At 40.2% G+C, this 12,708-nt stretch overlaps 1 protein-coding gene across 5 annotated transcripts in view; it reads left to right on the top strand.

Moving 5' to 3' along the window:
* Positions 1-12,708, top strand: part of PARD3B (par-3 family cell polarity regulator beta) — a 1,043,271-nt gene that overhangs the window by 901,405 nt on the left and 129,158 nt on the right. For 4 of the 5 annotated variants that reach the window (XM_057551599.1, XM_057551600.1, XM_057551598.1 and 1 more), the window contains one exon: positions 6,189-6,321. In XM_057551599.1, the coding sequence (XP_057407582.1) occupies positions 6,189-6,321 (133 nt within the window). Of the gene's footprint in view, positions 1-6,188; positions 6,322-9,771; positions 9,849-12,708 lie in introns of those variants that run through there. The other variant, XM_057551601.1, reaches the window with a different exon arrangement.

Genomic DNA, 12,708 nt, shown 5'->3' with positions numbered 1-12,708 from the left:
TCACTGGACTTAACCACGAGAAATCTTATTTGTCAATCTACCTTTGAAAAAATCGATATTCTTTTCACAAAATTAGGAGCAGGGAGAAGATAAAGAATTTACATAATCATAATTTTCGCTGAATATTTACACTGGATAATTTTCAGAGCTTTCCAGTATGAAAATATCATTTGAAGAATTTTATAGAGTTAAGCCCCATTAAAAGCCGTTGTTTATTACTAAATCTCATTTAGCATATGTGGGCACACTATATAAATGTATCTGCATTATGGAATTTAAACCTGAAGAATGAAAGTGTAAGTGCTGTTGGACTATAGTTGCTGTAAATCTTCAAAATGCTTTTGAATTAATGATCCTGGGTACACTTATAAGAATCTCTAAATTTTCTTATTTGACAGAAATCTTTATCACCAACAGAAAATAAGTAATAGCTGTGTCCATGACTGTCTTCAGCTGAATATTCTTTTCCAGAACTTAATTTGTAGTTTGAAGTATAATTAGTAAGAGAAGATTGCATATATAGACAGTTAGATTTGATTATATTCATGTTATCAAGAGTGTGAATGCCACAGAATCTCGGGTACTTAGAGAGCTTTGTTCCCACTTTGAAAAAAATATGCCCTGTTTTCTAAGGCAGGACGGTGGTACTGCTAACTTTGTAGTTTAAAGCTAGGATGATTTCTTAGGTCCTTAAATGCAGAAAGATAAAACAAACAACCCTTCCCATCAGGGGGAAACAAACAGGAAAAGAATAGCATATTGGCATTCTTAAAAGGTGCAAGAGTTTTTTCTTCACTCCGTATCTTTCAAAAGGAGGAAACCTTTTTGAGAAAAACTTTTAAATTCCACCCTTTGGTAAATATAGAAAGACGAACACCATGTTTACATAATTAAAATATTATATGGTAAGCATCAAAATAACATTTGTACAGTAACGTCATAAAAAAATTGAATAATCTATCAAACCCCAAACTCAAAACAGTCCCTATTCTACCGATTATTGTTGACATGCATACACCTAATTTCAACCATTTTGTTCAGTGAGTTTGTAAGGATTATCTCACCCAGGTAGAAATATTCCTGCTAAGATTCCATTCTATAAAGCCTGTTCTTAACTGCGTCATCAGATCTGGACCCCAGGCTGGTATCTACTCACCAGTGGCAAACACCTCTCCTTGACAACGAAGAGCTACATGACTTGAGGCTATCTGAAAATGACACAGCTCTTTGGAATTAACTGGGTACAATTTAATCATAGTTAGGGTGCATTATTTACATGCATGCCCACTTAGGCATACACGCAAAGTCATGGCAGATGAATTCACAAGTCGGACAATGGTTTGCTGGCAGTGACTACCTCCCTCTAGTTCAGCCAGTGGTGAACTTTACCAGCAGCAGCCCTGGCTGCCTCTCGGTCCTGGTCCTAATCCAGAGTTCCTTTCTCTTTCATGTGGGATCTTTGTCATATGTTGAGTCTCTTTTGCAGCCCATTCAGTTTTATGCCAGTTTCCCACATAAGCCTATTAGAGATGTAATATTAATTACCCAGAAATCTCTGTCTGCAATCGCTCCAGCATCATTCTTTAATGAATACAGACTTCATTGCATGTCTTTCTGTTACTTTAGCTGCTTCAGTTTCTATTTTTATTACAAAGATCTGTGCAAATAAAAGAATATCAGAATGTATGGCTATAAATGTGCTCTGCTAAATTCCCTCTGTCTTGAAATGCCTGTGCACTGCTGCTACAAAATACCACTGCATTTTAATGCATTTCTCGCAAGGCAGCAAGGTATGGTCAAAGTAACACTGGCTTTGGAGTCACACATCTCCTGGTCCACCACTCACCAATTGGGCAACTTATCTGAGCCTCAGCATACTCATTTGTGAAATGTTAATAACAATGTCACCCTCAAAAATTTGGGGATTAAATGAGATGATGTATGTAAAGCATAAATATTATACTTAAGGCATCATAGGAGCTTAATAAATGTTAGTTTCTTTTCTCCAGCCTGTTGTAGTAATGGGAGGAGACTATGGCATGCACAAATGAGCACTCATTTTAAAATGTATTTCAATTGAGGTAATTATGAACTAGGAAGAATAAGGTTAGATTCCAAAGGAGCAGATAATGCCTTACTGTGATGTGTATTGCATTTGGGGATATATTACTATAGGTGACGATGAAGAAAATGACATGGTTTCTGAATTTCATTGCAACTTTAAACTCTGTCCAACTTTAAAGTGTTAAAAGCCTATTTAACTATACATCTGCCTTTAAAGGCGTAGGCAGTATAATTGACAAGAAATCACTGCAGTATAAATCTGTTTTGTTATACTGCTTGAATTAATTTAAAATAAGATTTCAGCACATTGAAAGTGCAGGGGTGGCTTTGATCACCTACATATGGATACAGCTATAATAGGAACTTTTTTGGTAAGAATGGCTAACCTTTACCTTATCCAGTGAACAAATAATACAGTAAGCCTAATTTTCTAACTAGCAACTTGGAGATGAGATTATTGATACTTTACCAGATTTTATATGATTGCAAGAGTATGTGAGTTACATCATAAGCTGATGTTACTGCTGAAGCCATCAGGCAAAATTCTTAGAATCTCTACTACTAAGTTCCATAAAGCCAGGAAAATGGAACCGTTAACATGTAAATAGAGGAAGAAAAAACAGGAGTCGTCAGAAAGTAACTCCTCAAGGCTGGCCTTAACTTCCATTCTGGTCCAGTATGTTGTTAGAGGACCTAGTCTTTAAGAAATAAATGAGATGAAGGAGGAGATGCAGGTTGAAAGGTAGTAAGCAGTAGTGGAAAGAGCCTTCTTTGAAGTTAGACCTTGTACATCTATTAGCCATGACCCTCAGCTTCCTCATGTCTGTGGAGCAAAACAATAAAAGCTACCTTTAAGTATTCTTCTGTGATTCTGAAGTATTTACAACACCTATTACACAGCAATTATGTAACTCAAGTTCCAGCTCCTATAGATTGGTAGTAGCTTTCTGAAGTTCTGGGTTAAGAAGGATCCTAAGGCCATGTCTAGGATTATGGGGAAGGAATGCCGTAAGTGATTAGTGATGTCTGCTCTGAGCAGAAAGTGGAGTAATTAAAAGTCTGTATCAATATATTGGCTGTATAAATGTTCCATAAATTATGACTATTATGATTATTGCTGCTCTTATGACAAAGGCATTTTTATGTTCCTCTTCAAATTTCTACCTCTTCAACACAAAATGGAATCAGTTAACGGCTTTGGTTACAATAGCTGTGTTGTTTTTTGTTTTATTTTTTTTTTAATTTTTATTGATTTGATGGTAAACCTGTGTGTGTTATCTGCACAGAAGAGCTGAGAGATGAAATCAGAATTTTCTATTCCTAATTGTATTATATAAACCAACGACCTGGGAAAAAATCTGATACAGTTACTAGAAGTAGAGTGAGGGTTAGAGAGAGAGAAAAAAAAAAGAGAGAATGTTGCGATGTAGTCCTGGCTTATCATGAAAGGTTTGCACGGTGCCCCATAACTTCTTTAAAATATTCACACAAGGGAGAATGTTTTGCACTTAGATGGTCCATGAATTTCTAGACTTTTTTCCTGTTTTTCTCTGAGGTCAGATTTCTTCTCTGGGTAAATAGTCATGTTACTGTCAGCCATAGGGGATTTTCTGAATCGTAAACAGCTGATTTTGTATTCTTGCCCCATTCCTTCTATCTGAGAACTGAAATCTGATCAAACCCGTATTTTTAAATTTATTTATTTATCGGCATATGGAAGAATAGATTACGGTCTGAGTATGATTATTTTTTCCCACAAATGTAGGAAAATTGTGGGGATTTTTAAAACAGTCCCTTATCAGTTTCTTTCTTTTTCCTTTATTACTGATGACTTCATTCTGCTTGAATTCAGTGCTTCGGTTTCTTCAGGTAAACTGATAGATTATGTATGCTGTGTTTGCACCACGTTGATTGAACTCATCTGGTGAGTTTAAGCGCGGCTCATGCATGCATGTAATGGGCAGAAGCCTGCACAGTGGATGCAGGCCCATAGTTAGCTCAGAGTACTCAAGAGTGAGGGAAGCTGTTCAGAATTGAGCGCTGCTGTCTTTCCTGCCTTCCGTTGTGCAGAAAAGCATATCAGACGTTCCACTTTTTTCTTACTGCGATCTTTTCCAAGTTCTCGAGGAAAACTTTTGTTCCAAAAAAGAAGTATAGTCAGGAAACAGAGTTAGAACTATTTTGCAAGTTTTAAAAATACATATTGAAGAAAAATCAAGGTATGTGATCCCTAAGAACTTGTCTTTTCTTAAACAAAGGCATAAGCTGCTTGGTGTCCATAGAGCAGGTAGGAAGCCAAAAACTCTGTGCTAACTTTGTACAGAGGATGTTGAGACACGTGGTTCTGCTTTCAATTAACTTACAATCTAGTTTGGGAAGAACGTTTTCCTTCCAAAAAATGTTTACTCACCCTTTTCTTTTATAGTTTAAGTATAATTGTTAAATGTTTTAACAAAATAGTAGATGACTTCTTTCTACTGCTTTCAGATATCTCATTCTATCAGATATCTCATTTAAACTTAAAGCTCAACTGTAATACTTGGGGATGGTTTTGGCACGTACAGGTCTTCACCATGGGACCCCTACCTACTTTTCTCAGTCTCACCTGTCTCTCTTCCCTGTTTCCTCCCACATTCCCTGTATATACTCGAGCAGTGATTCTCACATACCCATGAATTATGAGTATCATTATGATTAATTGTTACAAATTGAGTTAAAGTACCAACATTTGCAAGTGATATATTTCATCATTTATTAGAGTAAATTCAGAATATCCCTAAAGTACCAGCACTCCCTTTTTATTATAATTTGCTTCCTAAATGAGAGAAGGAAGGGAACATACATCACCCAATATGGGTACGAGGCAGGACAAAAGAAGCCAAGGACCACTGCTTGCCCAACTGACTTCCTTGCATTCCCCCAAAGCAGGGTGCTTTCTCATTTCTGTCCTTTGCGTTGCCCTCCCCTCCACGTGGAATTTCCTCACCTCACTTGTCCAGCTATTGAGCACCTATGCATCCTTCAAGACTCAGCTAAAGTGTCACCTCCTCTGTAGAGCCTTCTGTGGTCTCCTTCCATGGCCCTGCTCTCACCCTGTTAAAGCTTAAGCAGCGTGAGTCCCCACAGCCCCTGTGCGCACCTACAGCACCGGTCACCATGGATTGTGGTCCTCTGTATCCCTTTCAGCCCCCCACCTCCCAAACTGTGTGCTTTCTGTGAACGAGTTCTGTTTGTTTGTTTGTTTTAAGATCCCCAGGTCTTAACGTAAGGTCTGACACAATAGGGCACTCAGTTATGCCTCAGATGAACCAAAGAAGTTGATCAGCTGTAGAGGCCTGCCTACCATCCTCCCCTTGCTTCCTAGCCCTGATTGTATCATGTGATGTTGGTTCTGTTGAAACGATAGTGACAGATCCAAGTTAAAAGGGAACCACTGGCTGACCAGTGTGGGGTTGAATGGATAAGTCACTGGAGAAGCTGTAATTCCTGAGAGGAAGAAGTAGCTAAGTAGAGAGAGGAAAAGCTTGGACAAGTAACCAAGATGGTATGTTCTATGACCAGCTCTTTATTTTCCTTTTTACTTCTTCACATGCCTTCCACATTCTTCTCTTTCACTATGTCCTGCCTACATCCATATAATGACATGTACTCCAGCCCCACTCCAAAAATTCACAAATGTCATTGAAATGAACAGTGGCACCTGCCAACTCTGCATCACCTCCAACCTTCAGGTCAAACAACTGGTCTCAAGTTGGCAACACTCATTTGAGAAAATGAGATACTACATTAAAATTTAACTAAACTCTGTACATATGATTATAAGAAAAAGGTGATGGCTCTTTTAATTGCTCTAAAGATCAGGACCTTATCTTAAGTTCTCACTCAAAAGGCATTTATTAATCCCAAGTTAGATGTTTTGACCCTTGGAGCTAAACATATGCACATAAAGACTGGTTTTTATTTATTTTTATTACCAGGGATTTCACAGTTCTCCTAGCATGTCTGTATGATATTACTGAATCTTCCAAATTTGGATGTCAGCTGCTTTAATTAAAAAAAAAAAAATCAAAAAGCGAGTTTCCAGGATGATGTACATTGTGTGATTGTCTGATTATGTCCTGCAGTGGCCGTCCCATGAGCGGAAGCACTGACCGCATCCAGAAGTTGCGAAAGGAGTATTATCAGGCTCGGAGGGAAGCTTTCGCTTTATATGAGGACAATGAAGGAAGAGCAAGACCTGACTATGACCTTCACTGGGTAAGTCCACGCCTGACTGCAATCATTGAATTCATCTTTACTGATGTAGTTAAGAGCAGAAGAACATGGTCAAGAATGTGCTGTACATACCAAGCTATATTTAGGTTACTTCAGTTTCATAGATGTGAACATTACCTAAACCACAGCCATTTTCTCCCACAGAAGTTGTTTCTATAAATCAAACCACCCTAATGCACAGTAGTTCATTTTAATTGCTCTCATATTTACTCCCTGTTGGACTTGTATGCCAGCTTGTTGGGATGGAGCAGATGTTAGCTATTTTAAAGAACACAAGGAATCTTGGCCATCATCTACTGAGCCTTAATCCTTGCCCTCCATCTCTTGAGTCTCAGACATCTGGTCAAGCATTAACAGACCATGCAACATAAGCCATCCCTCCTTTGGAAAATGATTATTAGAAATAAATTTCAGAAGGGTCCAAAAGATATCAATTCAAAGATATCAACTCTTTGTATATTGCATCTGAACAATTTACATTTTGCTGATCTTACCAGTACACTAAGATCATTTCATTTTGAGATAAGGGCAGTTTTTTATTAGAGGGTTCTCTTTGCCAAATCCTTCAACATTTGGGAAGAGAAAAGAATATTGTGACCTCTAAAGAGATATTTTCTGGGTTTTTTCAAAATAGCATGATTCATTCTCTTGCCTTTTTCAAGAAGGCAAGGCTCTCCCTCATCCTCTTTGATGATTACTGCCTTCTCCTACAGTTTTTAGTGCTGTTTGGAGAACCCCATAAGGAACTGTCTTATCCCTGGTGGCCACACCAGCTCTTTTGAAGGACAGATGTATTAAAGGAAAGTTTCCTTTCTTGACTTTCACACTCATATTTGTGTTCACGAGGTCAGAGTAGGGAGAGTAGAGTCCAGCCACTGAGCTGATTCCCTCTAGTCTTCACTTGGTTACTGTGGTTTCTCATGCATAAAACCTAGTACTTTTACACAGGGGTTCCAAACTCAGTTTCAGCATCCACCACTGTTGTGCAGAGCGACTGAAATTTCTTAGCCCCATAGATTCTTCCTTATATGGCAGAGTTTAAAAACACTAATCAGAAGTACACAGTAAGGGTTAGCGATCTCCAACCAAATGGCTTCAGCCTCTTCCACAGATAAGCATCCTGTGACTACAGATCCGAACAAACAGCTATTTACTGGTTTTATTACAGATGTTAGGATTAAGCAGAATGGCATTTACAGTGATGGGGCAACTGGTCACTTAGACTCTCAGTAACAGAAGAGAAAGATGTTCACAGAATAACAATCTACAACAATTCATTTCAAGCTTAATCAGATTGACTTATTGACTTTGATGAAAGACTCTATACATGAGGCTCTGTTCCCTCAATCAAATGGACAATAAAATAAAGGGAAGTTGTTTCCACCATGTCCAGTGTGTTGAAAAGTCTTCCTTCTCAAAACCAGTATGAATTCCTATGAGCAAAATAAGATAAGTAATTTTAGATAAAGTAGTCCTTGTTGTTTAGACCTTACTTTATATGATCTCCTTACATCAAGCTGAAAGGATGAAAATGCTTACACTCATGAGACTTAAAGTTTCCTCTTACCTTCATCAAACCTGAGCTAGATAACTACACACTTGGGTCCTCCCTATCTTGATGATTCTGTTTCTTTGCTGAGCAAATGTGTAACCAGACAAACAATCTAGTGAGTAAAAGAGTCTCTCTATTTTCATTTGTGTTTCCCATGCTCGGGTGTGTCGAGCTTTGCCAAAAGTGACTGATTTTACATTTCCCAGACAGCTGGGGACTCCAACTTCCCAAAGGGATGCTTGGGAAATGCACTGTCATAAAAGATGACTGTTCATTGTGATTGGCTGTGATACTCCAAACCAGGGATTAGAATCTCAGCATCCTTTCCCGTCCTCTCCACAAACCAAGGAAAAACACTAGTATCTTTTGTCCAGCACAGACCTGAGAAATCACCCCGTTGTCTTGCTACTTTTGGAGAGATCTAGGAAAGCAAGTTTAGAAAGTTACCGTTTCATTCCTGCCAGTCAGCCAGACACAACAAGGCAGCTTTTATGAGACTGTGGTTCCTAGATTGGCTGGTCTTCAGGATCACCAAGGGTGCCTGTTGAAAACTGATAGACAGTCCATGAAGTGGAGGGATGGGACCCAAGAGAGGGCTCCCAGGTGCTTCTCCAGGTGGTCATCAAGCTTTCTGACTCACAAGTCTAAAAGTAGGGCATTGATTCCAATTGCTTCAGTAAACACTGAAGTAGTTCTACTTATCTAACACGATCAGTACGTGGACCAGCATCATCAAAAAATACTTTCATGGACTCAGAATCCCCCAAGCTCCCAGTACCTCAGACTGAGAGGCCTGACAAATATCCCCTTGAGTCACACTACACTGGGGAACTTCTGATTTATCGAGAAGGAAATTAGGGGAATAAGTTACCTAATAACTACTTCTTTAAAAGGCCAAAAAGAATGAAAGTATGCTCACAAAAGTCTTCAAAGCCAAAATGATTAAAACAATCACGGAAAGAGTACTAGGATCTATGAAACACTGAAAAGATTATTAGGTTCTGTTCATAGTTTTCTGGTGGTTTTATTGTTTTTTTATTTTATTTTTCATGTCTCTGAAATTAGGGTGCAGTTTACAATCACTTTTAGCCAGGTGTCATGATACAGTTGTCATTTTCTGCACAAGAAATGTATAACGAAATTTGCAGGCTGTATATTAGAAACTTGGAAGACAATCCTAGAGAAATTTTGGAGTATGCTTTTAGGAAAGGCTGCTCCTTATTAATATTTTTTGGAATGTATTTTTATCACTCTTTTTTTCTTTGACCCCCCTCAGACTTTCTGCATCTTCCCAGGCCATCTTGTGGGTAGTTTTCTACCAATGTTGCACCTGCCCAGTGGCCCAGAGCCAAAGATTTATCTTACTGCTCTCTTGTGTTCTCCCTTGCTCTCATACCTCTCTCTCTTTTCCTTCTCTTTTTTCTGTGTCTCCTATTCAATTTTAACCAATATTTGCTCAGTCTTAGCATAAGCCCAGTACTAGTAACAATAATATATCATCTCTATGTTGGAGGAACTCACAGTCTAGCCAGGAATACAGACATCTAAGCCAAAACCAAAAAAAAGGACATTAATATATGTGAGAAATGCTGTAGTGTAGAGTAGTATTATCTTCTAAATGAGTGCAGAGAATGCAGTTAATTCTGTTGGAAGCAGGGTGTGCATGAGGGGTGCTGGAAAAGCGATAGAGAACATTTGGGAGTTGCCTCAGTCACATATTTTGTTCTTTTTCTCTCAAATGTGGTGGTTTTTCTTTTCCCAAAGGAGCTCCTGATTTATTCACTTCATTTGTGTTGAAATAAATGAGTACACACAGATTGCAAGGTTTGTAAATATAGACATGAGACCTTAAAAATCTTTTCAGCAAGTCTGTTTGGTAGCTGTTTTCCCATCTAGGCTCTGAAAAGCTGTAAAGAACAAGTGGAGGGAATTTCAATGGCTGCAAGTGAGATGCCTGGTGAGTTTTTATAGGCCCAATTAAGTGAGCAAGATAGGCTAGCTGTGAAGTGTTCATATTTGCCAAAAGAAAACATAATACCTGTTATCTGCTGGCATTTTATGTTCTGTAAAATTTGTTAAGACTGCCACAGTCCTCTGGCAGCAGGCTGTGGTTTGTCCTTGTTGGGCTTTATTATTATTATTATTAGCAGATAAAGATTATCTGCTTATTTAACAGCAGCATGAATATCCTGTAAGTAATAATTTCAGAAATGGGATGGCTCTAGAGCTTTCTACAAATATTAGTACCTTTATTACTGTTTCTTTTCAAGAGGTATATGGCATATATTATACCTCCTTCCTCTTTTTAATTCTTTGGCTAAATTAGAAGAATGTTTATCTGTAAAAGGGGTTTGTAGACACATGGGTGGGAAGGAGGTAAGCTGGTTTCCACTGTCATAAAAGACATAACACTATGTCTTTATGGCAAAAGGGATTGGTTCAGGTAGGTCATGGTTAGAACAAAGAGATGGTTGGGTGAATAAATAAAAACATTCTGAAAGATTTGTTTCTTCTATTATGAAGATGATTTAGAAACCAAATGGATGGAATATACTTGGCAGCTGTCTGGACAATGACAGACACAGCTGGTGAATTCTGTAGTCAGAAGAAAGGGAGATCAAGATGCTGAGCTCGTGCTAGCCATCTTAGGAAAGGATTTGAGATGGAATGTGTAATAGCCACACAAGTACAAAACCATCAGAAGGTTATTTTCTACACATGATGGATAAGAGAAATGAGCTCCTGCTGTACAGTGGTCCAATACAAGAACTAAAACTTGTTCATATTTTCCTTCTCTTGCTCCTTGAAGGCATTTGTTAAAAACTAAGGATGGAGGCGGGGGGGACTTTCAAGATGGTGCAGGAGTAAGACGTGGAGATCACTTTCCTCCCCACAAATACATTGGAAATACATCTACATGTGGAACAACTCCTCCAGAACACCTACTGAACACTGGCAGAAGACCTCAGACTTCCCAAAAGGCAAGAAACTCCCCACGTACCTGGGTAGGGCAAAAGAAAAAAGAAAAAACAGAGACAAAGAATAGGGATGGGACCTGCACCTCTGGGAGGGAGCTGTGAAGGAGGAAAGGTTTCCACACACTAGGAAGCCCCTTCGTGGGCAGAGACTGCGGGGGGCAGAGGGGGGAAGCTTAGGAACCACGGAGGAGAGCGCAGCAACAGGGGTGCAGAGGGCAAAGTGGAGAGATGTCTGCACAGAGGATCAGTGCCAACCAGCACTCACCTGCCTGAGAGGCTTGTCTGCTCACGCGCTGGGACGGGCGGGGGCTGGGAGCTGAGGCTCCGGCTTCGGAGGTCGGATCCCAGGGAGAGGACTGGGGTTGGCTGCGTGAACACAGCCTGAAGGGGCTAGCGCACCACAGCTAGCCGGGAGGGAGTCCGGGAAAAAGTCTGGAACTGCCTAAGAGGCAAGAGACCATTGTTTCAGGGTGCGCAAGGAGAGGGGATTCATAGCACCACATAAACGAGCTCCAGAGACTGACACGAGCCGCGGCTATCAGCACAGACCCGAGACAGGCATGAGACGCTAAGGCTGCTGCTGCCGCCACCAAGCAGCCTGTGTGCGAGCACAGGTCACTGTCCACACCTCCCCTCCTGGGAGCCTGTGCAGCCCACCACTGCCAGCGTCCCGTGATCCAGGGACAACTTTCCCGGGAGAACGCACGGTGCCCCTCAGGCAGGTGCAACGTCATGCTGGCCTCTGCCGCCGCAGGCTCCCCCCGCATCCGTACCCCTCCTCCCCCTGGCCTGAGTGAGCCAGAGCCCCCGAATCAGCTGCTCCTTTAACCCCGTCCTGTCTGGGTGGGGAACAGACACCCTCAGGCGACCTACATGCAGAGGCGGGGCCAAATCCAAAGCTGAACCCCAGGAGCTGTGCGAACAAAGAAGAGAAAGGGAAATTTCTCCCAGCAGCCTCAGGAGCAGCGGATTAAACCTCCACAATCAGCTTGATGTACCCTACATCTCTGGAATACCTGAAGAGACAATGAATCATCCCAAAATTTAGGCAGTAGACTTTGGGAGCAACTGTAGACTTCGGGTTTGCTTTCTGCATCTAATTTGTTTCTGGTTTTATGTTTATCTTAGTTTAGTATTTAGAGCTTATTATCACTGGTAGATTTGTTTATTGATTTGGTTGTTCTCTTCCTTTTATATATATATATTTTCCTTTTTCTCTTTTTTGAGTGTGTATGTGTATGCTTCTTTGTGTGATTTTGTCTATATAGGTTTGTTGTTACCATTTGTCCTAGGGATCTGTCTGTCCATTTTTTTTTTAATAGTTTTTAACACTTCTTATCATTGATGGATTTCTTTATTGGTTTGGTTGCTCTCTTCTTAATTTTTTTTATTACTTTTTAATCTTTTTTATTTAACTAATTTTTTTTTATTTTTTATTTTAATAACTTTTATTTTAGTTTAGTTTTTTCTTTCTTTCTTTCTTTTTTTCTCTCCCTTTTCTTCTGACCTGTGTGGCTGACAGGGTTTTGGTGCTCCGGCCAGGAGTCAGACCTGAGCCTCTGAGGTAGGAGAGCCGAGTTCAGGACATTGGTCCACCAGAGACCTCCTGCCCCAAGTAATATCAGTCAGCAAGAGCTCTCCCAGAGATCTCTGTCTCAACGCTAAGACCCAGCTCCACTCAACGACGAGCAAGTTCCAGTGCTGGACACCCCATGCCCAACAACTAGCAAGACAGGAACACAGCCCCACCCATTAGCAGAGAGGCTGCCTAAAATCATACTAAGCTCACAGACAACCCAAAACACACCACTGGACGTGGTCCTGCCCACCAGAAAGACA

This window comes from Balaenoptera acutorostrata, chromosome 8, assembly GCF_949987535.1.
Source record: "Balaenoptera acutorostrata chromosome 8, mBalAcu1.1, whole genome shotgun sequence".
Lineage (NCBI taxonomy): Eukaryota > Metazoa > Chordata > Mammalia > Artiodactyla > Balaenopteridae > Balaenoptera > Balaenoptera acutorostrata.
The sequence above is the reverse complement of the archived record's forward strand: the minus strand, read 5'-3'. Positions and strand labels throughout refer to the sequence as shown.